Genomic DNA, 26,281 nt, shown 5'->3' on the forward strand with positions numbered 1-26,281 from the left:
ACATTAGAATCAGTCCAAGAGTTTTGAAAAAATACTGATGCCTGAGCCTCACCCCAGACCAATTAAATCAGAAACCTTGGAAGTGGGTCTTAGCACTGAATTTTTCTATCTCCCCAGGTGATTCTCAGGTGCACCCAGAGCTGAGCATACCGAGCTCTCCATTTCCATGCGAGCCCTTGAGAGCAGAGAACGTGTTTATTCACCTGTGTATCCCCGTGCTTAGCCTGATATAGTTGCTCAATAAATATTTCTTGAACTAAATTCTAAAACATGGAGAGGAAGTTGTCCAAATTCCCATGACTGGTCTCATATGGGCACATTTCTTGAGCAACAGATAAAGGCAAGAGATACCAACATATGATTATTCTCATAATAGGGATTTGAAAAAACAGGGTAAAGAAAGATCAAAGTCCTTTGAGCTGACAGTTTACCTATCATGTCACTTATCACTGGTCCTCTTTTTGACTCTTCTGTTGCCACGGGATCAGAGAAGTGAGATAGGAGAATACTCTGGGAAACTCCATCAGTTGAAAAAAACCCAGAAACTTCTTCAGAAGAGTTTTTTTGAGAGAAGGAGAAAGTCAGACACTGTCAAGGTAGATAGTGGGCAGTTATCTTGGGTAAGATTCAGAGTGGTAGAAGAGAGAAATCAGTGACACAGACTGGGCGAACATATGAGGTGAGACCTCAGCATATACCAGTAACAGCCTTACTCGTCACCATGTGAGAAGGTCTTTAGAGTGTTCACAGATTAGTTTCTTTCCCTTTTGTGGGCATGTGGCCAGATTGTACCTCCCCAGTCTCCAGTCTCAGGCAGAACCATATGATTGCTTTGGCCAAAAAAATATGTGAGCAAGAGTTACAAGTGTCATTCCTGGGGAACCTTTAAAGCCAGTGTATTTGGCTTCTGCCGTGACAAGGTGGTTAATGGGTGCTTCATCAACCTGGGTCCTGGACTGAGGACCATGCACAGCAGAGTTCTCAGCTGACCCACAATGGAGATATAGCATGAGTGAGAAATAAACCTTTGTTGTCTTAAGTTCTTGAGATTTGGGGATGATCTGTTGTTATAGCCTATCATAGTGCATACTTAGGACCAGCAGCTTCAAAGCCAACTACTTCCTCTGTGAGAAGAGTGAACAAGTTATGGGCAAGATTGCTTGAAACTGACAGCTTAATTCCTCTGTCACTTCCCATATGCATAAAACTGATCAAGTTTCAACACTTCTCTAATCCTCAGTTTCTCCATCTGTAAAAATCACTGGATTATAGATGTGAAAACACATCATTTATATTAAGTGTTTAGCACAGTGCCTGGTGAATGATGATGCTCGATAAATATTAGGTTAAACTGTCCTATTATTTGTGGAATAAATAATGGGAAAGCAGAAAGCACAAAAGTATGCAATAAATATTTGCTAAGTGAATTAATCAAGAAAGCCAGGATGAATAAGGAACCGTGAAACTGCAAAATATCTGCAAATTCTTCCAACTATGGATTTTCTTTTAAGGTTTCTTCTAACCCACCACCTTTGAAATGAGGTATCACTTAAAAAATGAGAGGAGAGATAGGCTCTAATAAATGAAAAATATGTTTTTTTTTTTTTTTTTCAAGACATCACTGTCTTCCCCACGGTCTAATGGAGCTTGCCCATTTCTCTTTTCTTCAACAAGCTGGCAACTGCATTTAGATTCCAGTCCTTCCTCTGAAGGTGGCTTGCGTTTGGCCTTTTAAAGAAAAGAGGCATCTTGAACTGCCCTTCCTCATCTGTCCAAGGAAATGATGGTAGTGAGCCACCTGGGTCATGGCCTAAGGTTGGCTGGACAGTGAGTAATGCAGTTGGTCACAGGAAGTTCCTTTATGAATGTTGAGTTTCACTTTTACAATCAGCAACTGCTTTCCAATTTGAAGGAGACATCAGGCTAGTGTACATTTTATTCTGCAATGCCTTTGATTTGAAAGGCACCGAAACTGTTTGACACTGTTCTTGTTTTCCCCCGAAAGATTATGGAAAGAGTCCAAAGGGAGATCCGGGTAAAACTAAAAGTAAAATAAATAGTGATCTGTGACTACCATATTTCATTCGAATAACCCTGTATGTCTGCTCCATTGGAAAACTAAAACGTGAAATTCATGTCTCACATGTCTTGATATTGTTTCCTCTATGACCGAGGTCTCACTCCTTAATAGAAAATAGAGTAGCAGAAGGAAGTGAGGTTTGTTCTCTAATTCCTGGATCTGAAGCTTGAATTTAACATGGGTCAGGATGGAGAGAGTTCACTTCACATTCACATGGAGAAGAGAGGGGGTGTCTCTTGCCAATCATACCCTTATGATGGAACCCACTTTCCAGAAAGTAAAAGAGTTCCTGTGAAAGTGAAAGAAACTGAAGGCAGGTAGAGTGGCAGAGAGGAATCCAAGGCTAAAGGAAAATGTACCCACCTACTCTCAGTCCTTTTGCTGCAAGTATTCTCCTATCTGCTCTGCCCCATCTAAGAACATTCCAGATGCAGATACTAAAGGCTGACAGCTTCAGGTGAGCTGTGATCCCAAATCAATTTGCCCGACTATTATGAACACTTTCACTGTTTGGTAAATTTAGTTATGCCATCTGGGCTTAAAGTTGTAGCCAAACAAAGTATAATAGCTATTGTGTGTAGAATTGAGGAAAGGGGCAGATGTAAGTTTTTCTTTTATCTTTTTGTTATTCCGTAAAGCATAATACACTTTGCTGGAGAATCAGAAAGGAAGAACATTAGGTGGTATGGATAGAATAGTTGTAAAACATGTGTTTTGATCTTGAGCTATCCAGAATCGAGTCCTGGCCCTAATGGTTACCAGCCCTCTTATCTTATGTAAGTTGCTTAGCTGTTTGAGCTTAATTTCTTCATCCGAAAAAATGAGAACAATAATTACATTTACTTTTTAGAGTTAAGTGAGGTAATACACTTGAAGAACATGAGTAAGTGTTCAATAAGTGCTAGCAATTAGATTATTGTTATGATCTTACTCTGTAGAGATGGGAAAGGGGGGTATTGGTAACATTGTACTTTTTTTTTTATAAATGTATTTATTTTATTTATTTACTGACTGCGTTGGGTCTTCGTTGCTGCACACGGGCTTTCTCTAGTTGCTGCGAGCGGGGGCTACTCTTCATTGTGGTGCGCAGGCTCCTCATTGTAGTGACTTCTCTTGTTGTGGAGCATGGGCCCTAGGTGCGTGGGCTTCAATAGTTGCAGCACATGGCCTCAACAGTTGTGGCTCACGGGCTCTAGAGCACAAGCTCAACAGTTGTGGCGCACGGGCTTAGCTGCTCCGCGGCATGTGGGATCTTCCCAGGGCAGGGCTCAAACCTGTGTCCCTGCATTGGCAGGCAGATTCTTTACCACTGCGCCACCTAGGAAGTCCCAACATTGTACTTTTTAAGTCAGACTTATTGAAATATAATTTTCATTGTGTAATATTTGCCCTTTTAAGGTGTACGGTTCTGTGAATTTAGACAAACATGCAGTCATGTAATCACCCCTGCCAGCCAGATGCTGGACACTTCCAATACCCCAAACAGTTCCCGCACACCCTTGATGATGAGGATGATGAGATGATTCATAACTGAAGTCCAGAATGTACTCTGATTTCCCTGGTTTTTACCTATTGTCTTTTCTGACCCAGGATCCCATCTAGGATACCATATTACATTTAGCCCTCATGCTTCCTTAGGCTCCTCTTGACTACAACAGTTTCTCAGACCTCACTTGTTTGACAGCCTTAACAGTGTTTAGGAGTACTAATCAGGTATTTTATGAAATATCCCTCTATTGAGATTTGTCTGATGTTTTTCCCATGATTAGACAGGGGTTATGGGTTTTGGGGTGGAAGACCTGCAGAGGCAAAATGCCTTTCTGATCCCATTGCATCAGGGGTACCTGCTCATTAATCTGATATACCACTGCTGACACTGACCTTGGTCACTCGGATGAGGTAGTGCTTGTTAGCCTTCTCCACTGTGAGGCTCTTCCCCCAGTCTGCCTTGCACACTGTCCTCTCGGAAGGAAGTCACTACGAGCAACCTGCGCTTAAGGAGTAGCACGTTATGCTCCACTTCCTGGAGGGAGGAGAGCTAGCAAAGGTATTTGCAATTCTTTTGCACTGAAGATGTGTCTCCTTTCCCTCATTTACTTACTTATTCAACCGTTTACTTATTTACATCTTATGAACTCATGGATTCCTATTTTATACTTTGGGTTACAAGCTAATACTATTTTATTTATATTATTGCTCAAGTTGTTCCTGTTTTGGCTGTTGGGAGCCCTTTCAGTTGTCTCCTTTGTCCCTTTTCTGTATCCCCATCATTGTGAGTTTTTTCCCTTTGAGCACTTTCTTACCTTCTGTCACTACAAGGTGCTGCAGCTCAATCTGTATGTTTCCTGCCCCGGTCCTAGAACCAGCCAATTCTCTAAGGAGCCTTGGTATCTTTTATTGGAGAATGCTGTTAGCAGTCAGGTACACTAGGTGTGCTTATTGCTAGGGGGTGTTGCTTCTGGGCCGCTCAGCTGACCCAGCATGAAGAGTTTTTTTCCCTCCAGCTTAAAAAAATTTTTTTAAATCTACAGAAAGCCTGAAATAGTACAATGAATAACGTTATGTGCTTTGCCTCAATCCTTGTTTTCCCCTGAACCATCTGAAAATAAGTTGTTGGCACCATGACATTTCATCCCTAAACTCCCCAGCCATAACAACCCAAAATGTCTCAACACATTCACAAATGTCGCCTGGAGTCACAGTCACTTCCAGTTAAGAATCATTGGTCTAGACACTTTTGTCGAGGCTCCTAGGTGATACTGTGTATGTGTTAATGTATCACGTCAGGAAACACATGATGTTAGGTTGTATGGAACTCATGATGGTAATGTGAAGTGTAGTAAGTTGGTTAAGTTGGTAACCAGCAAATCTCTTCATTGTTATTAACTAGTCATCATGGAAGTACTTTGAGTCTGTGTGATTATTATGTTCCCAGACAATTTTCCACCTAATGATTTTTAGCTTCCACTGATGGTTCTCCCTGGAGTCAATACACTAGGGGTTGTAAAATGATGATTTTCTAATTATTTTCTTGCATATATAACAGGTGAAATTTTACTGTAAAGAAGAGCTTTCTCCCTTATTCTATTTTCCCATTGCTTCCTTTCTCTATTCTTTAAATATCATTCTTGATGCATGGATTATTTTTATTAATTAATTGTAATTCTTTATCATCATTTTTTTTGATGCTCAAATTGTCCCAGATTGGCCAGTGGGAGCCCATTCACACTAATTACTGTGTCATTTGTTATGAATATGTAACCCACTTACATGGTTTGAATCAAAACTATGTAAAAAGCTATATCTAGAAAAGTCTCCTCCCATTTCTTTTACACTTTTCTCTATAGGTAAGCATTTTCATTAGCTTCTGATTTATCTTTTGTGTGTTTCTTATTTAAAAATAAGTAAAAAATATATATGTATGTATGTGTATACACAGGCGCACGTGCGCACACACATACAGTTTATTTCACCGTCTTTTCTTACCAAAAAGGTAGCATACTATGTACACTTTTTTCACCTTGCCTTCTACTTAACAGTATATTGTAAAACCACTATCAGTTCATATAGACCTTTGCTATTTTATGGCTGCATAGTACTCCATTGTGTATGTGTCCTTTAGTTAATTCAATGCGTTTCTTCCATGAAAAAACATTTAGGCTGTTTAAAATAGTTTTTACCACAAATCATGCCACAATCAATAATATTGTGAATATGCTGCTTTGAGTTTGTGGGTGCATAGCCTCAGGATAAATTCCTAGAAGGGGTGTCGTGGCGTCAAAGGATAAATGCATGTGCGATTGTGTTATGTACTGCCAACTTCCCTTTAACAGTGGTTGTATCATTTTGTCTTTTTATCAGTCACAAATAAGAGTACTTTCTTACAGCCTTGTGTGTACAATGTTTGGTAAGCTTTTGAAATTTTGCCAATCTGATAGGTGAGAAATGGTATGTTATGGTTGTTTTAACTTGCATTTCTCATATGATGAACAAAGTTAAGCATCTTTTCTTATGCTTAAGGGCCATTTGTTTCATGTGATTTTTAAAACCTCTCTTTCTTCATAACTTCCTGGCTTTTACCTTAGATCAGGCTCCTGTTACTTCATACCCAGAATTCTGAAATACTCATCTAGCTAGTTTTTCTGCTTACAGCCTCACTCTCTTTCAACTACCCTGAACACAGTTATTATAGTTACAAAATTAATCTTTTTAAAACACCTCTTTAAAACATTCTCTTTTTTTTTTCTATAAGAACCCTCAATTATTCCCTTTTAGGCACAGAATACTTTAAAACTCTTTGAGTCCAGAATTCAAGGTATGATTTTCATCACTTCTCTAAACTTCTCTTCACCTATTCCCTTACATTTGTAGTATTATATTCCTTCTGCAAAATTAGTACACTCAGTGTCCTAAAGTCCATGGCAGAAATTCTTCCCTCCAAACGTTTTTTCCTGTGACTGTCCAGGTCAAAAGGCCCTCCATAGTAGAGCCCTGCCCTCTTATCTGTCTAAATTCATGGAAAATCTAAGGCTTATCTAAAGTCCCATCTTCTTGGAAGCCTTCCTTGATCACTTCAGTGCCCAGGGGTTGCCCCCTTTTCTAATTTCACTTGGTACCTATATTTATCCTCTTAATTAGTACTTAATTTAAATGGCCATTTTTTGGGGAAGTTACTTAAAAATTTTCAAATTTGTGTATATTTTCTCCAAAGAGTAGGGACTATCACTGTTTTAGTAAGCAAATATTAATCAGTTTTCATTACACATTTCTGAGCCAAGATAAAGGTGCATTAATCTCTATTTTATTGATAAAGTAAGGAAGTAAAGAGGTCTTATGCAGTTTGATTAAAGTCAATCATTAAGTTGATGGTGAGGTAGGTATGGGCCCCAAATCTTAGGTTATAGTCAAGTGTAAAAATGATTCTATTTGCCTATCCTCTCAATTAATGAAGAAATATAACTTAGGACACTTAGATTTATCTTAGTTGAAATTTCCATTTAAGATATTGGTTAGAAAGACAAAGAATTTGGCGTGAAATCCTTTTAGAATAAAATGGTAGTATGTAAAATGCCATCTGTTTGTTTTCAGCCTGATTAAAGGCCCATAAACACAGTTTGACTAGAGAAAACGTATTTAAATCCCTGTGTATCCTGAGCTATGCACCTCTGCTTTGAATTTGGGCAACTCTCAAATTCAATTCAACAAAAGTTTACACATTTATTGTGCTTTTATTATTTCCTAGACATGCTGCTAGTTCTTGTGGGAGCAGAGGATATAAGTCACAGAGTTTATTCTCAAGTAGTTTACTCTCCAGGCAGAAGGATGTGTACACACCAAATATTTCATGAATCAGTGGTAAAAAGTATTATCATTGGCCCACAAACAGGGGGAAACAAGAAAAAAGAATTAATTCTGTTGGAAAGGTTAACAAAGGCTTCATAAATAAGATGATAATTGATTTCAGCTAAGGCAATCCAAGAATAAACAAAGTACAACATATAGAGACTTTATAAATGAAGAGAAATTTTCAAATTTCAAATTAGAAATTAACAGAGTGTTCTGCATCACCCTCTCCTGTAATCCTGTTACACTGTGTACCTCTCACTACTCTGGCGGATTGACTTGTAAAAGATTTGGTTCCAGGTGTGTCACTTATGGCAGCCAGAGAGGGCCTTACAGCAGAATCACAGTCATATCACCTTTGAATTCCCACTGCCAAGGCCGGCACTCTGCACATAGTAGACAATTAAAATTTCTTAAAATGAAGTATTTTAGTGGCACTTTGTAAAGTGAATCAAATTTTCTAATTTATCTCTCTTTTGCAAACTGATTCTTTTGGATGTTGAGTCCCCAGATGGCTGGGGTCTGCTATGGAATTCATTTTCTAGGGGAGACACATCAGTCTCATCCTTACCTGAATCAGCTAAGGGAAGGGTGGGTACCATACCGAGCATGGTTGTTACTGTTCCCACCCCCATGCCAAGATTCCCACTGATCCTAAATAAGTCCACAGACATTCATCCATCCCTTTAAACCTGAGAGCCAAAATCATAGGTTTGAGATTTTACACACATACACGCACGCACACACACACACGCACACACACACACCTCTCCATGATTCATAAAGATGTTAGCATGGACACATAACACAAAATTGCAAAGTTGTAAAAAAGAGACCACAAAATTTAACTGGGAAAATGGGCAAACCAATGGGCAACTATGGTCTGCAGTGGACAAAAAAGTGAAATCAAGATAGTCAAAAACATTCATCATTGCTCCCTGCAAGAAAGACTATTTCCTCTCTCTTCACAGCAAACACTGGGATTTGCTCATCTTTCAGATTTTAATACTTTTATTACTTAGTTTAGATCTGTTTTTGCTTCCCAGAAAATTATTGTTTTATCCTTACATCTTTGACTCTAAATGCTACCCCCTTCTTAAATGTGACTTTTTATTATATTTTATTTTCCAATAATATATGCTCCACTGTATAGTGGAAGGTAATGAAGGAGTGGTATTCCAGTTCCTAAAAACTCTGTTTTGTAGTTACATATGGTATAGAAAATACATCTTTCCATTTAAGGTAGAGAGAGATGGTGATGGCCATCAGATAAGTGATAACGCATGTAAGACATTTAAGAATTGTGGGAATCTATTAGGTAAGGCCAATAAAAAGTGTACTTAATCCTGGCACAGTCTAACCCCCCAAAACTTCATGAGTGCTTCATGAAGCATTGGGTTCACTGGTAACTTGTTAGAAATGCAAACTCTTAGGCCCAACTCTAGACCTGTGAATCAGAATCTGCTTTTTAACAAATCCCCCATGTGATGTGTGTGCACATTGAAGTTTTAGAAGCATGAGTTAAGCAGGCATAGATAGGGTTTCATGAAAACTCCATGAAGAGAGATTATCCCATCCATCTTTAATTTAGGTTGGGTTTCCTTTCAAAGATCCACAGAACCACATGCTAATTATGTCAATATCTTGCCTGAATTTACATTGTTATGTTCTTGGGATTTGGTAGCCTCCCAATTTTTCGTCTGATCCAGTGGCGCTGTGTCACACACTGTTCTTACCATCCTCTGCACAGGAGAACCAGGCACGCACAGGGAGAAAGAAGAAGGCAATGATTTGAACTATAGAATTACATGGAAGACTGGCAAGTGCTTTTCATCGTATGATGGGGATTTTAGACTCCATGTTGCTTTCCTCTCAAAAGATTGTCTTGGGCTTCAAGCAGTAGAATCATTTTTGCAAAGGAAAATTCCCAAACTCCTGAAAAGCTTTTGTGTTTCATGTACCAAGTGAGTTAGAGTAATTATGCATTTCTTTGCTTGAGTTTATTTCTCGGCCACCGTTACTCATTTCAAAATTGTCACCTTGAGAAGCTAAGCAGAGACTTAGTCCCAGGCACCCTGAAACGTGGTTGCTATAGATCTCACCTGCCAACTAACTAACAACCAGAGGAAAAGATGCCTGTCCTTTCCTAAACTTAAGTTTCATGAAGACAGGTGACCTATCCATTGCTTCAGAAGGGAGCATTTCTCACAGTGACCCTGTTTGCATGGGAGTGAGCCTGCTTAATGGATGTTGATGGTGAAAGTGACAATGACAGCAATGACAGGAGTCTCTGCTGAAGGAATGACAGGATGAGGATGTGTGAAGGACACGGTTATTTCAACTCTAAGCAAAAAGGAAGAGGACGTACCTAAGCTGCATCCCAGACACCCTTCTTCACAAGGCATGCATTCTTCGTAGTCTGGGTCTCGAACTTCACCTATACGATAAGAGGAGTAAAAAGCACAATTTCATCTTCACTGAATGGAGATACATTAGTTACTATAAAAATATGTTGACATGTAGCTTTTTTTCAAGCAAATCATGGAGCAATTATGAAACCCACAACCATAACTGAGAATATATGTGTCACCCACGTTTTATCTCCTTCTACGAATTTAAGAGATCAGATTAGTTTGGGTACAAATAGCACAAAGGTGGACTATATGCCATGCAACTAGTTTTGAAATCAAGTTGGTAGGTTTTATTATTAAAGAAGTAAATTCTGTTTCTGGGAATGTAGTTGGGTATATAAATGGTGAAGCTGTGTCTCTTTATGTCTGTTGTTCTAAATACTTTTTAAAAAGTTTTAAATCTGGTACTACATTAATAAGCATTAAGAAAAAAGAATGAGGTCTTAATTATTCTAGAAACATCTTGGAGCTCCTTCAGCACCAGGCCAGGCATAATTCTGTAGCATTCTTACAGTAACAAGAACAAAACCTACAAGGACTGTTTTTAAATTTCCTTCTTCCCATATAAGATAGGAATTGAGAAATAACAATAACACATATAGTCACAGAACATTTTAATATTTCCAAGTCATTTTAGGTAGGCTGATTTTCAATGGCTTTCCCCCACAAGCAAGCACAGAGCACGCTGTGCTCTTCCTTTCACAAATGAGGAAACCAAGGCATGAAGAAATTAGATTAATTTTGCCCAGGGTCTCATAACTAGTAATTGGAAAGGAGAAAATTGTTGGCCAGGACTTATTCTAATCTAATTTTCTCTCCACTATACCGTTCCCACAAATCCTCTACTTGAGATCATTTTCTATGCGATTAGCTGCATTCCTTTGTCCTTGGATTGTGTCTGAGGAAACACAGAGAATGTGTGGGGAAAGAGAGAGGGGCAGCTATCACTGTCCCCACATGACATGTAGAGTCATGGAAAATCATCTCAGGTGCCAGCATTACACCAGGAAGACAATTCAAGTCTCTGGGACGTGCAGGGGTGCAGCTCCTCTTGCTGGCAGTGGCCTCAGAGCAGCCTTACCTTGGCCACACTCTAACTTCCGGCAGGTGTGGTTGGAGGGCACCATGAAGTAGCCACCCATGCATCTTGTGCAGACATGTGCGCTGTGGCAAAGCTCACAGTTGTCTGGGCAAGGCCGACAGGTGTGGCCCTCGTCAGGGTAGTGGCCCATGGGGCAGCTCTCCCGACACTCCCCCCAGTACAGGAACCGCTCTCGACCGTGCTTATCTAAGCAGATTGAAATGAGCAAAATTAAAAGAGGGAAAATGTACAGAATTAACCATGAAGGTAATATAACTGAAGACATTTTATTAAAAAGATATGACCAAGTGCTTTGGCTCCCAGCAGACCAGAAAGATAAGAATGGGTGGAATGGAAAATGCAGTATCTTTGAACTTGTAGTTGAAAAGACTTCCTTGGGCTCCTTTTAGTGTCTGTGGATGCTCGCAGATTTGGGGACTGTAGAGATCTCATGAGAATAAACAGATGCTTGATGATAGGGGTGTTTCTATGATAGTGCAATCTTTTAGAATGATTTTGAATTTTGTTATCAAAATCACATGCTTGTGTTAACTGTCTAAGGACTGAATTTTTGCACAGCTACCAACTCCTGTATTGATGGCCTACTGAAGCACTCAGCCAGGCACTCCTCTTTGACTCCTTTTTATGGGTTCCTGGAAGTTCTGAGTGTCTGTCAACATTGGACTCTACAAGGAAAGAATCAGCAGTACTCCCAGTATGAGACTTGGGAATTTGCTCCTGAAGGGCAACCAGTGTTGCCCCTGGAGGGTATGGAAAATTCTAATCAATTACAAACTGTCATAATCAATGCAAAAGGATTCTAATCGGTTCTAATCACACACTTAAACACACAAGATTTATGTAGATGCACCTAGAGGCCTCCTACCTCCCACCCCCTGGAGTTTGTGTTGAATGTGCCCAGGGCGTCCATCTTCTCTGAATCAGGTCTCCCATAAGCCCCTGGCTCTGAAAATATGTGTGTTAGCTAAAATAACTGGGTCTAGAGCTCACTGATCATGTGATCTACCATATGAAGGTCCAGAACCGTTGATCTTCAAGATGCAAGGCTGCTGAATTTGTAAAGATAGAGCTAACCCCATGTTACAAGTGCAAAATCCAAGTCCGTATAATATTGACTATTAAATTGAAAGACATGAAATTGCCAACATTCAACCATTTTTTACCCATAAACTAGGCACTTTCCAAAGGTTTAACCTAATGTTCTTATTTACTCAAAGTCCTATTTCAAATACAATTTAAAAAATCACACCCTTGGATAATGGACTCTGAAGGTCCCTTTTTTCTGATGGTGATTTCATGCCAGAAGTCTGCTGGTCCAAATGGGACAGAGAAAATAAAGAGAAGGCCCAAAGAGGTGGTAGAACTGGCACAACAGTGTAAAGCAATTATACTCTGGTAAAGAGCTTAAAAACAAACAAACAAACACAGAGGTGGTAGAAAAAAGTGTTTGCAGTCTCCAAGTTAGACTTGGAAGAACATTATTCTCTAAGGGGAGGAGAGTGTTTGGGAGGATGTAATATCCATTTGGTGACTCTACAGCTATAGATCAAGGTTTTGGAGCACAAAACCCTGATCTGCTGGGACCTGGAATCTCAAGAGACCACAAAAAGTTCAACTTTGCAAGTTATGTTCTTCTCATATCCACCATGACTCACTGAGAAAAGAACCTGCTTTACAAAATGCTAACCTTCTCCCATGTAGGTAGGAAGATGTGGGGGAGACCAGTGAAAAGCCCACCCTCTCCTTCCTCCAGCAGTTGCTGTACATCCCCTACACTTTCACATGATGTCAACTCAGGATCCAGAGGCTTGGGGGCAGCTTGGCATTTGTTGGATGATTGAATGAGTGAGTGAATTCATCCTGGTCAATATTCCTATTTTTCCAACACATCCAACTGGATCAACAATCTTAAAAATGAGTGATGATGGATTCAAGTGTTAGAGGAAATGTTCCCCAATTCCATTTTTATTGTTCAGGTATGGCTTTGCTATTTGGACCCCTCTGGGCATTGTAATTTGGGTTTAAAGAACAGAGATTTAAAAGGTCTTGTTGTTTAAAATACATGGACCATGCAAAAGGATGTCACTCAACAATGGCCTTAGCAATGGCCAGCTTTCCCCACATGATTGGTTCAGGATAATGCTGAGATTTGATCATGTTTCTAATAGCTTGGCAGCATGGCAGCTCACTTAGCTTTGGATGATAATTTGGATACTTCAGTGATTTGAGTATCATGTGTAAATTTTTGGCGACTTGTCCAGAGTCTTAGAATTTAAGTTCCTGTAATGATATGGGGGAGAGGCTGGTTCTTGTAGTAGAAGTGCTGATATTTTTGTTAGGTGCCAAAAGCTTTCATGAAGTAATATGAGACAAGAGTTAAAAAGCAAGGAACTCCAAAAGAGGTTCAGATTGGCTTTCATTTATACTGAAGAGTAATTAACTGCTTCCAGAGTATTTCTTGGCAACTGACTTTGTTAGAAGAGAAGGTGGACCAACGTGAAGGTATTGGATGTCTGCCGGAGGAAAGGAAGGCTGAAGACAGGAAGGGAACAGGATTGCTGGAAAGGATGAAAGAAAGGCTGAGGGACTCTGAAAATAAACTTTAAGAAGTTTACTTCAATGTTTTGCTCACTGAAGCTGTTGTATGATTGGTAGAATTTAGCTTTGGGCTCATTTTGGTAGAGAATAAACCTGGGAGAGTGTTTAGAGTGAATTTTCACCAATAGAGCTGGAGATCTGCCTTTCCAAAAGGATTCAGACCTAACTTTAACAAAGTTACAATTAAGCAAGAGGTGAAATTTCTACAGAGAGATGGGAGAGGATTATATGTGTGGATGGGACTCCCCAGCCAGAGGAATTTCATCCTTTGAATACAGCTTATTGATACAGAACCGCATCCATCCCATCATCTGTCTTCTGCAGCACTGTCTCAGGATTAGCTGCACTAACACGTGGACTTGGGATAGTACACTCTTAGCAGGCTGAAAACCCTGCTAATCAGAACCTGCTCAACCATCCTCTCTTCAGGAAGCTTCCTCTGCTCAGTACAGCTCAAAGTAGTGACCTCTAGTAGGGTTGCTACCATGCATGTGATCTTTATCTAATATCTTCTCTTTTTATAATACATGAGGACAGAACCCCTCTGTTAGATTGTAAACTCCTTGTAGGCGAGTATCATGCTATTATTTACTGTGTTTTTCATGGCACCTGTGTAGAGTAACTTACACATGGGAGGGGCACAATACATTTTTAAAAATTATTAAAGTATAGTTGATTTAAATGTTGTGTTTATTGCATGTGCTTGTGAGCTTGACAGCTCCCCGATCCTCGAAGACTTTTCTGATGAGATCAGTGATGATGTTAACAAATGTAAAAAAAAACCAAAAAACCTTGTTTAATTTTCGCTGTACAAAAAAGTAACTCAGATATATATATATATAAATATAATATATATATATTCTTTTCATATTCTTTTCCATTATGATTTATCACAGGATATTGAATATACTTCCCTGTGCTGTATATAGTAGAACCCTCTTGTTTATCCATCCGATACAGTAGTTTGCATCTGCTAATCCCAAACTCCCAGTCTTTCCCTCCCCCACATCCTCTCCCCCTTGGCACCACAGTACATTTTGTTAAGAAAACAGGTTATACACAGACTTTGAAATAGAAAACACAGAACAAGTATCAGGGCATTTTTTGTGTGGATTGGTCCAAGTAGCTGTAGGATGCTTAGAATGTTTTAGATACTTGTTTAGCAGTTAAGCTACTCCTTAGTTGTGTATATATATGAAGATTCAGTGCATTTTCAATGTGAAGGGGAATTTAGATGCCATCTTGTCCATTCTCCCCTTTTTTTACAAACATGGAGAGACTTAGATGAGGTGACTGGGCTAGTGTCTTCTAGTTTATTAGTGACAAAGCTGAGACTGAGATCCAAGTTTTCTGATTGATGTTGTTTCTTTTTTTTTAAGAGTCCTTTGTCTTTTCTTTCTTTTTTTAAATAAATGTATTTATTGGCTGCGTTGGGTCTTCGTTGTTGCGTGTGGGCTTTCTCTAGTTGCGGAGAGCAGGGGCTGCTCTTCACTGTGGTGCTCGGGCTTCTCATTTTGGTGGCTTTTCTTGTTGCACAGCATGGGCTCTAGGTGCACAGCCTTCAGTAGTTGTGGCACACAGGCTCAGTAGTTGTAGCTCACGGGCTCTAGAGCACAGGCTCCGTAGTTGTGGTGCTCGGCCTTGGTTGCTCTGAGGCATGTGGGATCTTCCTGGAGCAGGGATTGAACCCTTGTCCCTTGCATTGGCAGGAGGATTCTTAACCACTGCGCCACCTAGGAAGTCCCCACCGATGTTTTTCTACTGAACCATTCATTCATCCAGTTCTTTGTTGTGTGCCTTCTATATGCCAGATTCTGTGCCATGCTCACAATATGGCAGAAAACAGGTAGAAACCATTCACTGCTCTTACAGGGCACAGAGTTTGATGGACAGGATGGATAACAAGGGTGAGGAGGCCTGTGAATGGGAGGTGCTGGACTCCAAGGGTGCTCATGTGGAGGGGGCTTAGCCTAGATAAGAAGGTTAGGGCAGCCCTTGCTGAAGAAATGACGTTGAAATGGATGCTTAAAGGATGAACAGAAAGAGATCAGGCAGGCAGTGGGTGGGGAACATCTCAAGTGAAGTCTGAACAGCTAGAGAGACTGAAATGCCCCCAAGAGTAAGCAGGTACAAACAATAACAGTAGTAATAAAGGTGATAATAATAATAATTGCTAATATTTATTGAGTGCTTCCTATGCACCCCACTCCCTTTTAAGTGCTTCATTATTTTATCTCATTTCATTTTCATAACAATCCTAAAAGGAGGCAGCCATAATCACCATCTTATAGATGAGAAAGGAAGCAGAATAAGCAGACTGGAGGTAAATTTGAGAGAGATACTTTGTTTACATGTGAAACACAAAGAAATCACTTTAATTTATGCAAAGAAATGTGTTCTCTTTCATTTTTCTACAAATGCATGATACTCTTCATTTATTCTTCATTTTTTCTTGGTTTTATTACAGGCAAGAATAAAGCTAAATAATTCTCTCCTACCAAAAAAACCATGTAAGTGTCATGATGGTGGTAACTGACAGCCTCAGGATTAATGAGACACCTGGGGGGGGGGGGGGACTGTGACGAAATGGAGAGCAGCCCTGATGGTCTCCGGTCAACCATTTGGGGACCATATGGAGCAGTGTTGCCAGATCTTCCAAGTTTTCAAGGGAAACCAAAAACTCAGGTTTTTATTTGAAGTTTCCCAATTTGGCTCAAATTTTTAACGTGTTCTGTAGGGCAAGTAAAATATGAATCCATCCCCCATGAAGTCAAAGTAGGGAACAGGCATATGTATGGAGGCTGGAGAGGAGTCAAGGGTCAGACTACAGAGGACCTGAGAGATCATGGAATATAATTTAATAACAGCAGAAACTTCAGCATTGTTAAGGCTAGGACAGAAAAGGTCATATTTGTGTCCAGAAAAGATGACTCTGTTCCCACAGGGCTCTGACAGCTTCTCAACGGCATAGCTCAGGGCTGGGGAGACCCTGGCACAGCCTCTATTACACTATTTCTCTTGAAGACCGAATGTGTCTGCCTTAACTTTCTAGCTTTTCACTTTCACCTCTTTTTTAAAATTTATTTTTAATTTTTCTTATTTTTTATTTTGTCCGATCTTTATTGGAATATAATATAGCTTTAACTACTGTGCCAGTTTCCACTGTACAACAAAGTGAATCAGCTGTATTTATACATATATCCCCATATCCCCTCCCTCTTGAGCCTCCCTCCCGAGCATCCCTTCTACCCTCCCTATCCCACCCCTCTAGCTCATCAGCAATCATCAGGTTGATCTCCCTGTGTTAGGCAGTTGCTTCCCTCTAACTATCTATTTTACATTTGGTAGTATATAAATGTCAATACTACTCTCTCACTTTATTCCAGCTTCTTCATCCCCACCTCCCCATGTCCTCAGGTCTCCATTTTCACCTCAATGGATCTTAGCTTTACTGTCTAGCTCTTGTTTGTCATCATGTTTGTATGTCCTTTCTTTCTCCTTCTCTGGAAAGACAGCTCTTAGCTTCTCTTTCATCTCCTTGGGGGCAGTAGGGCTGTGTCTCCAACAATGTGAATTTGTGTCCTGACAACAAGCAGAAACTTCAAGGTTGTACATACTCTTTGATGAACAGCTGTCTAATCTCACCCCCTCGTCCCCAGAGATGAAGCTTCTGATCAAACTAAATAATGTCCAGTGGGAGAGCAGCTTTGAAGCAGGAAGAAGTGAGCAACCAGACTCTCTCACCTGCTCCACAGGAGGTGCAGTTGGAAGGCTCATCTCCTTGGCATTCTTGGCAGGTGGAGTGGCATGGATAGCATTGGTTCTTATACTCAAATTTGCCCAAGGGACAGTTCAAAACACAGCGGCCATCATCAAAAATCCTAGAGGAAAGCAGACTTTTAGAGTTTGTAAGAGTGACTTTATAGGATGGCGTTAAGTATTAGAACATGTGCTGTTTGTGTTTCACTGCACATTCTTGGTTTCATTGTTCCAAAAACAAGGGTGATGCCTGGGACAGATTATCTTAGAACATGGGGAAATATTAGTCACGTACCTATCCTTGGCCAAAGATTTGGACCCAGCAGCCAGCATGCCAGGAACTGCTGGGGATGTAATCTTGATTCTGGTTTCAGACAAATTAACCGGTGCCCCGGGGATTAAACCCACATTATAGCCTCCAGCCAACACTCAGATGGAGGGCTTTGAACTTTTAGGACACTAACTGGGTCTTTGAATCCAGAGGCCTGGGAGAGAATTTTCTTTCTTTAGTTATCAGCATGCCCACACTTTGCAATGGAAATGTCAAGTCCAAGGGCTCTCGAAGAAGCACTATCCTGTACTTTAGGTGCTACATATAAACTTGACCTATACATATGGTAGGTAATCAGTGAACTCCGATTTTTATTTTACTTTTTTTCATTAATTTTTTATTGGAGTATAGTCTATTTACAATGCTGTATTAGTTTCTGCTGTATAGTAAAATGAGTCAGTTATACGTACACATATGTCTACTCTTTTTTAGATTCTATTCCCATACAGGTGATTACAGAGTATTAGAGTTCCCTGCGCTATTCAGTAAGTTCTTATCAGTTATCTATTCTATATATAGTTGAACTCTGATTGTGAGTGTCATTTCTGCAAGTGTTTCCTGATATATAGAGTACCGCAGTCTCTCTTTTCTGACCATGTTTGCCATCACCTACAAAGGCACCACAGATAAGTTAGCATGTGGGCTTCTAAAACCTTTGGTTTTATACACATACAAAAATATATATATATTTATATATATATATATAAATGTCATGGTTAATATTTTCAAAGTTTTGCTTCTTTCCCTTGCAAAGTAATCCCAAGAGCAAATGTGATGAAGTAAACTGTGTTCAAGAATTTTGCTCAGAAAAATATACACACTGTCTAAGTGTAAGAGTCAGATGGGTCACGTGAATGGATGAAGTGAGCTCTGGGGGAGCTCCACCCTCAGAATTTCTGATTCAGTCCGTCTGGGGAGAGAGGGCTGAGAATCTGCATTTTTGACAAGTTCCTAGATGATGCGCACGGTGCTGGTCCAGAGAACATACTTGGAGAACTTCTCAGGGATAGTCTGGGTTGCTATGGAACTTGCTAAGTGATTCCTACCTAGGTAATACAGGTGGTGCCAAACTGGCGTCTCAGAGAGCTTTCTTAGAGCAGTAATTCCTGTGTCAGTCATGAGGGTGACTGAGCAGTAGCACACACGTGCCTCCGAGGGTGTGATGCTGGCATCCAGATCTGGGAGAGCCGAGGGCCTGCAAACAAAGCTAGGGTTTCTTTCTCTCTCCACCCAGTCTGGATGTGGCACGGGAGGCCAGGTGTAGGCCTTGGGCAACTCGTTCCTGTGGTGGTATTGGCTTGTCTAAACCCCTCTGTTTCCATAGCTAGAATCAGCCCTAAATGTAGGATTGGCATTCCAATCCCAGGTTTGGAGGAAACTGGGGTGGGGGCAAGGCATCCTGAATATGTGTTGCTTGCCATCTTCCATCTCATCCCTGAAAGTCTGGGTCATTTGCATCTGTTTGGAAACAGAATGGGATTAAGGCCAACCACACAAGAAGGCCACCTTGTTCTTGGATCCTCAGCCCTTCAAGTTCTGGTCACTCTACCCAGCACCACTGGAGTGAATAATCCTTTTGGCCCACGGCAGAGTGTGGAGTCCCAGCCCTGAACAGACACGCACACACAGCTGGTTGTTTATGTCGGAACAGATCTCCTGCACCACGACCTGTAATGAGAAGACTGTGCTCCAGACCTTTAGCTGATGGCACTAATGACAACTAGGAATATCCTGGCCCCACCCTTGCTCTGGTTTCTGAGCTAGAAGGTTTGTCAAGGAATAGTTTGGATGTAGCTGGTTAAAAGAAACAGAAACAAATAAAAAACCTCCCTTTACGAAAAACTGTGTAAGAGCTTTCTGAGTTTTTTAAACAAGTGAACTACTCTGTTCTTCACTGAAAAGGAGAATGGGGTATGTCTATTTGTGAAGGTTCATTTTCTTGCTAAATTAAGTTGAAAAAGATGGAAAGTACATCATCATTTTGTTATTTATAGGAAGAGATGACAGATTGGTTTAGAGGGCAATTATTTCTCCTGAGAGAGGTGATCTAATACTGTCAATGGTTGGAACTATTTAAAACCATTCAGAAGCTTGGGTGGGTGTGGAGGTGAAGCAGATGGTAGAGCACTGCCATGTTTATGTAGGGAAGGGGCTGTCTTTCTTACTTGAGAGCTTGATTTTAAGAAAGTATCGAGCAAATAGTTGTGCTTTAAACCACCTCCCTCTATCCCTATGCTGAAGAAAGCACAGGTGGCATACCCAGTTTTCATAAGAATATGATTCTTTATAAAGATGGAATGATAAGGAAAATAGTAGTACTTGAGTGAAGGCACTGAATTACATCATCTCTTGCAACCTCTCCATCCAGCTCAAGAAAAATTGCTAAGGACCTTGAAGGAAAGTCCCATTTAAAGTGGCACAGATTTCTACTGACACCAACAAATCTCCCCCAGTGGAGGAGAAGAGAGATGTTGCTCTGGGCTCCATGGGGCTGATGAAAGTTTTCTTTGCAGCCAACTCAAACCATCTCTGGGACCACCAGTCATCCAATTTGTGGATTTCTGAGACACTCAGGCAAGCTCATCTCTACAGAGGAAGCCCTTCTTTCCCCAAGTCACGCGTGCTCTTGGGGCTTTTTCAAAAGCAGTGAACTGTTCCGGGCCCAAAAGGGCTTATGGAAAGGAAGAAGGTGGCAAAACCAAGGGCTAAAGAGCTGGGCAGAGGTGAAATTCTAAACAGGGGGTGTGTGTGTGTGTGTGTGTGTGTGTGTGTGTGTGTGTGTGTGTGTGTGTGTGTGTGAGAGAGAGAGAGAGAGAGAGAGATGTGAGTTGGAACAGAGAGTTGCAAGTCAGGGTTAGCTGGTCCTCTGCGCTAGTTGTTGATTTGGTCTAACTAAAGCCATCACAAGGGCATTTACTGTAATTTTTTGGCACTTTAAGGCTGTAACAGAGTGAAATCAGACAAAAGATCTTTTTTTCCCTGAATTCTTGAAACAGATCAAATAAAACATTTGAGGGTGGGTCAGAAAACTTTTACATGCTTTTAATTAGTTCACAGACTCTGCAATTCCTTCAGGATTGGGTTGGGAAATTAGCTTGAGCAGTGAGGACCACGTCGTTACAGAGTTAGACATGTTAAGTAGCAGTGGCAAAGATGATACTTGCTTCCCCCAGGTTTTTAATCATCTTGAAGGAGCTAAATAAATCCAAACGTTTATAGAAATGCAAAGGGAAAGCTAGAAGATGAAGAGAGAGCTTTTCAAATTTAAGTTGCCTGTAAAACAACTTCACAGTTGTTATTTTTAAAATTTTATTATGGAAAAATTTAAACATATATAAAACAAACAAGACATAACAGAACCTCCTGTGATCTCATCACTCAGCTTCAACAGTTATCAGCACATGGGCAATCTTATTTCATCTACATCCCCACCGATTTCCTTCCCTCTCATATTGTTTCAAAGAACACCTCTAAGTTAAATGTTAACTTTCCTTTCCCAGGTAAAAACTCCTTTAGGGATGATCTTTATTCTGCCAGGACTATAGATACCCCAAAAGCTCAAGAATAGGAAGAAACGCAGAGTGACAAATAGTCCTGTTTATTCTGTTTGCCTCACCTTGCCCCTTACTCCTGCCCCAGAGCCATTTTCTGTCTTTCTCTGGCCTCCTGTGCCCTGAAAGTGCCCATTAGACACGGTGTCCCCAGGCTCACTTCCTTCACTTGTAAGTGGTGTTTCCCACTGGCATCCAGGTATTCCAGACAAGGAAACACCAGCAGGAGACCTGAAGGTGGGAGGAGAGAGTCTGGGATATTTACTCCCCTGGAGCTACAACCTGGCTTCCTCCTTGCATAGTTGCAGGGTGGCTATGTTCCCTCCAGCTCCAGTTTCTATCAGCATCCCTTCTTCTCTGGCTACAGGTTTTGCTTCAGGCCTAGGGTGTTGAAACTCCTCCAATGTTCTGGTCCCTGAGTGCTTCACCAGCCCTTGACTTTGACCTCCTGAATCACCTATAAAAATCCACGGACCTTGAACCTAACTCAGAGCTGGATGTAAAGCAGGTGCTCAAGACTTTGTCTTGAATAGACCTGATGCCACTCAAGGAAATACTTTGGAAAATATTTAAGGAAAATACTTTGCTGAGGACAGATAAGTCAATGACACCATCTTTCAAAATAGTTTCTTTCTTATCTTCTAACCCTTTCCCAGAAAATACAGATAAGTCAGCTAGTTCATTGCCATGATGCGATGCCCTTTCTTGGACATATTTGCAAGTAACTGACATCAAGGAAGAGAAGAAGGGAAAGAAATGGGGCACTCAGGGAGATGAGAAGAAAATTGTTCCTGGGGAATAAGATTTCCAGGAGAACATCCTGGTTTGAGATCTACAAAATCTACAAACATGCTTTTCTATCTTCCAAAGCTAAAGCAGGGGCTGCTAAAGCCAAACTATTCAAATGGCCCAGGAGACGTACCTCTGATCTTCTTGTACCAATGAGCTTACATTTTTTAAAAAAATGGCCATTGATGATAGTTGAATTTATTCTCACTTCTGGTGAGCCTGGGACAATCATGACTTCTGCAGTGTACACTGGATGATGGTAGCTGCCTTATTAAACAAATGCTGAAAAAGTTCCCTTGGTTCAAAGATGTCCAAACATGCAATGGGATTTGATTGTTGATACGGTGAGGCGTTAGAGGAGAAACAGGACCTATTTTCAAAATGCTGTCTGTATCTAATAGTATGATTGAAGCTAGCTTAAAGCAAACTCAGGAGGCATAGGTATCTTAAAGAGACACTTAGAAAATGTTATCACAGCATAAGAATTCTTAATAAAACTGTTCTTTTGTGTTTCCTTCCTTCCCTTCCCTTCTCCCTTCCTCCCTCCCTTTTTCTTTCTTTCTTCCTCTCTCTCTTTTCCTCTCTTTTCCTTTTCCCTTTCCCCTTTCCCTTCCCCTTTTCTTTCTTTCTTTCTTTCTTTCTTTCTTTCTTTCTTTCTTTCTTTCTTTCTCTCTCTGTCTCTTTCTTTCTTCCTTCCTTCCTTCCTTCCTTTCTTTCTTTCTTTCTTTCTTTCTTTCTTTCTTTCTTTCTTTCTTTCTTTCTTTCTTTCCTTCCTTCCTTCCTTCCTTCCTTCCTTCCTTCCTTCCTTCCTTCCTTCCTTTCTTCCTTCCTTCCTTCCTTCTTTCTTTCAGAGTTATTTGAAGAGCCAAGCTCACAATATTAATTGCACACTTCATCAAGTTCAATAATATTTATTGAACTATTACCATGTGTTCGTCACTGTAGGAGAATAAAGAGACAAATGCACCACAGTTCCTGCTCAGGGTATCACAGTCCTGATGAAGAATTAGATGAAATGACTGTAATGTGAGGCAGAGGGAATGTCCATCCTGGAGACTCACCTGCCACTGGAGCAGCCTCATTATACTGGTCTTGGGAGAAACCCTGCTTCCTGCCCATGTATCAGAGCAGTGATGATAAACATTAAGTGCTAGAATTAGAGGAGTATTGATTAACAATGCAACAGGCTCCCAACTCTCTTCATTAGAAATTCTCAGTGTATTAGCAAAGATGCTTATCCCATTCGTATACTTGCTATGTCCTCCTTCATTCAGTTATCAAACATTGATTGAGTGCCTTCTGTTTTCTTAGCACTGTGATAGGTAATGGAGATACAAAGATGAGTATTTCAAGGGGCTTACAGTCTAACAAGTAGATTTGTAAATCAGTGTCTTAAAATGTCACATGTGCACTTATGGAAGTTTGTATAGAGCACAGGGGAGCATAAAGAGGGCGAGGTTAATTCTGTTGGAAAGAGGTAAAAAATGCTTTCGTAGAACAGTTCACCCTTGAACTGACTCTAGAAATATGAATAGATATTTTATCAGCAGATGGAGATGATGGTTGATGGATGAGTGTGCAGAAAGGGAAGAGATTCTAAGCATCAAAGCCACCACCACCTTCATTGATGAGAAAACCCTTGTAGTGTCCAGGGAACCAATTCTTGCAGTGGTTACGGGGCACCGTAGGAAGAGGGGACTACAGAGGTGAGCTATGGCCAGACCATGGCAGGTTCCTGTGTCAGGGGAAGGAGTTTGATTCTTTTTCCTGTAAGCCCACTGGGTGCCACTAGGTGGTAAGCACCTCCTCTCTCATGATCTCCCAGCCCCAGGAGATGCTGAGAAAGGTCACTCACCTTGTGGCCAGGCAGCCAGTGCAGTCTTCCCGGGTTGGCCCCCGGCACTTGGCACACGAGGCTTCACAGTTCTGGCAACGGCCACGCTCGTCAGTGTATTCTCCTGGGGAACAAAACCTAGTTGTTTATCTCACTTCCACATGGCAGTGCTGCCCGGGCTGTCCGTCTGAGAGCAGCCAGATCCCTCTGTGGCCGCCCAAACGTAGTGGAGACAGCACGGAGAGAAGAGACCTTGAATGGCTTCAGCAGTCAGTCCTAAATCCTCACCTTATCATAACAACTGCTCTTCTCCCAAGGGCCCAGGAAGTTGGAACCTCAGAAAGTTATGAGACAATGACATCATTCTGGATCTAGTCAACATGTGTTACAGATTTTATAAGTGGGGAGAGGCCAGGGTTGGGGGGCGTCCCGCAGGACCCCTTTACTGAGCTCCTACTGATTTTTCTGTTAAAACCTGAGGGCTCCTGGCCCACAAAGACCCCAGTTATAATCTTGGTTGGAGTCAAGCCACTGGCAGGACCCACCCAGACCTTGTCCCACAGCTCTGGGGGGAATTGTGGTTACTAGTCAAAAATGGGAGTTGAATCTTGGCTGACGTTGGACAGATGTGAGCTGCATCTTACCCTGAGAGAGTAACAATAACAAGATAGCCAGAGAATTCTTCATTTAACTAGAAAGTGTATCTTTCCCAAGGAAAGACCCCTATGAGGCCTTTCCACATGAACTTTCCACAAAGCAAATTCAGCCTCACAAACCCGTGGACATTTAAAAAATTTCTTCCACAGCAAAGGTGGTGGAGAGAGGCGAACCTCATTGCAGGTAAATCTAATGATGGGTCTCTGTTCATTGAATTCAACCCTCTATTCACGCTATACTCATCCTCTCCTAACATTGTCTTTAAAAAAAGTCAAAAAGTGTCTTCAGTCTGATCCAAAGAGCCACTTTGTGTGATTGGGAAACTGACCATGCCCAGAAAATATAGATTCAGATTTCAGTAGAGTCACAACCTTCACTTGCCTGCCACCTCACCCCCAGCTTTCACAGTCCTGTAAGCATGTCTGAACATTGTTAATCTGAGATCTAGCCAGAAGAGTGAAGGAGCAAGACTCGCCCATGGTTTAATCAAGTGGTCTTATGCAAACTCCAAGATTCACTGCTTGGTTTATCGTGGTTGCCTTGCAGAAAGCCCTGGAAACTTGGACCTGACTGATGAGGAGTGGAGGGAAGTCTATCCCTCTGTCTTTTCCCATAGCTTTACTGAACTAGCAGAGTTGGGTACGGTAAACCTAACCTACATAAATCTTCCACTTGCTAGCACTAAACCACAAAAGTGAAAATGAGGCAACTAGAGTTTGCCCTTACTTGGCAGAAAAAGCCTTTCACGGAGAGTTAATCTATTGGTTTTGTTAACTAATGGGGAAAAGTACGTATTCAGAGCAATGCAAGCATCTAACAATGGCGCAACCTGCATATCTTGGACTGTTCTTCTGTGCCTTCTAATCGTTGCCAAGGTACAGTGTGGACCAGGAATCTGATATATAGCTTTTTAGAATGGGACTGTGGTTCTTAGCCCAGGAGTGACTCCCAGAAGTCCTAGCCCCTAAAGAATGAGGAACCAGAAGGGGCAAAGAATGTAAATGTGCGGGTTGTTCACTGCACAAGGTGCCTACTCAAATGGTCGCGTGGAGACGGAAGCCAACCCCCCCGCCCCGGCCGCCATGTTCATCTCACGAAGGCTGACAGCCTCTGCCTCTGTAGGGGAGGCATTTTACTAATGCACACAGAGGTGTTAGAATGGACTAGTTGTATGCTTGGTAAAAAGCTGTCCCGAGGCAGAAAAAAGCTGGGACTGCTGTCTAGCAGGAATGGTGATTTCAAGATGGGACTGTCTCACTCAACACAGGCATTATATTTCTGCAGCCTTCTTTTTATTTATTCAGGCTCCCCCACTCCACCTCTTAATTATCGCCCTTGCTGAAATCTCTTCCACTTTTGTTGTGGGAGGCACAACCAATTGAGCAGTTATCAGTCCCGGCGTCAGCCAGATAAAGAGCAGAGGACCCAGGGTGGACCAAGTAGGAAGAAATAGATCATACCCACGTGGCTGATGAAAATAATTTGTGTTTGCAGAGTTAGAGGACAGCTATACGTGTTTCAAAAGACGTGTGCTCAGTGGAACAGGAATGGAGGAGGTCGCAGAGACTCCTAAATCCAAAGAAAGTGTATTCCAGAGAAAGGTAGGATCATAGAGAGCACAGTTCACTCAGCCTCTCATTCGTTCCATGGATATGTTTTAAACATCTATGTGCCAGGTACGAGGTGAGATTTAAAGATAATAGAAATCACAAGGGCCCTGTTCTTAGGTTCTCAAAGATTTTTGAGTAGAATGATTTTAAAGAGATAGTTAAAATCAAATGCTGGCCACGTGCCTTTGACTTCTTGGACAGTCTAGGTTAAAGTCT

At 41.2% G+C, this 26,281-nt stretch overlaps 1 protein-coding gene across 1 annotated transcript in view; it reads right to left on the reverse strand.

Annotated features, from left to right (window-relative positions):
- PCSK5 (proprotein convertase subtilisin/kexin type 5) overlaps positions 1–26,281 on the reverse strand; it is a 453,108-nt gene that overhangs the window by 84,909 nt on the left and 341,918 nt on the right. Inside the window, exons 21-24 of the mRNA XM_057721743.1 lie at positions 23,820–23,922; positions 17,279–17,415; positions 10,916–11,122; positions 9,792–9,860 (exon numbers count right to left, since the gene is read on the reverse strand). Coding sequence (XP_057577726.1) covers positions 9,792–9,860; positions 10,916–11,122; positions 17,279–17,415; positions 23,820–23,922 — 516 coding nt within the window. The remainder of the gene's footprint in view (positions 1–9,791; positions 9,861–10,915; positions 11,123–17,278; positions 17,416–23,819; positions 23,923–26,281) is intronic.

The sequence above is a fragment of the Hippopotamus amphibius genome, chromosome 2, assembly GCF_030028045.1.
Source record: "Hippopotamus amphibius kiboko isolate mHipAmp2 chromosome 2, mHipAmp2.hap2, whole genome shotgun sequence".
NCBI lineage: Eukaryota > Metazoa > Chordata > Mammalia > Artiodactyla > Hippopotamidae > Hippopotamus > Hippopotamus amphibius.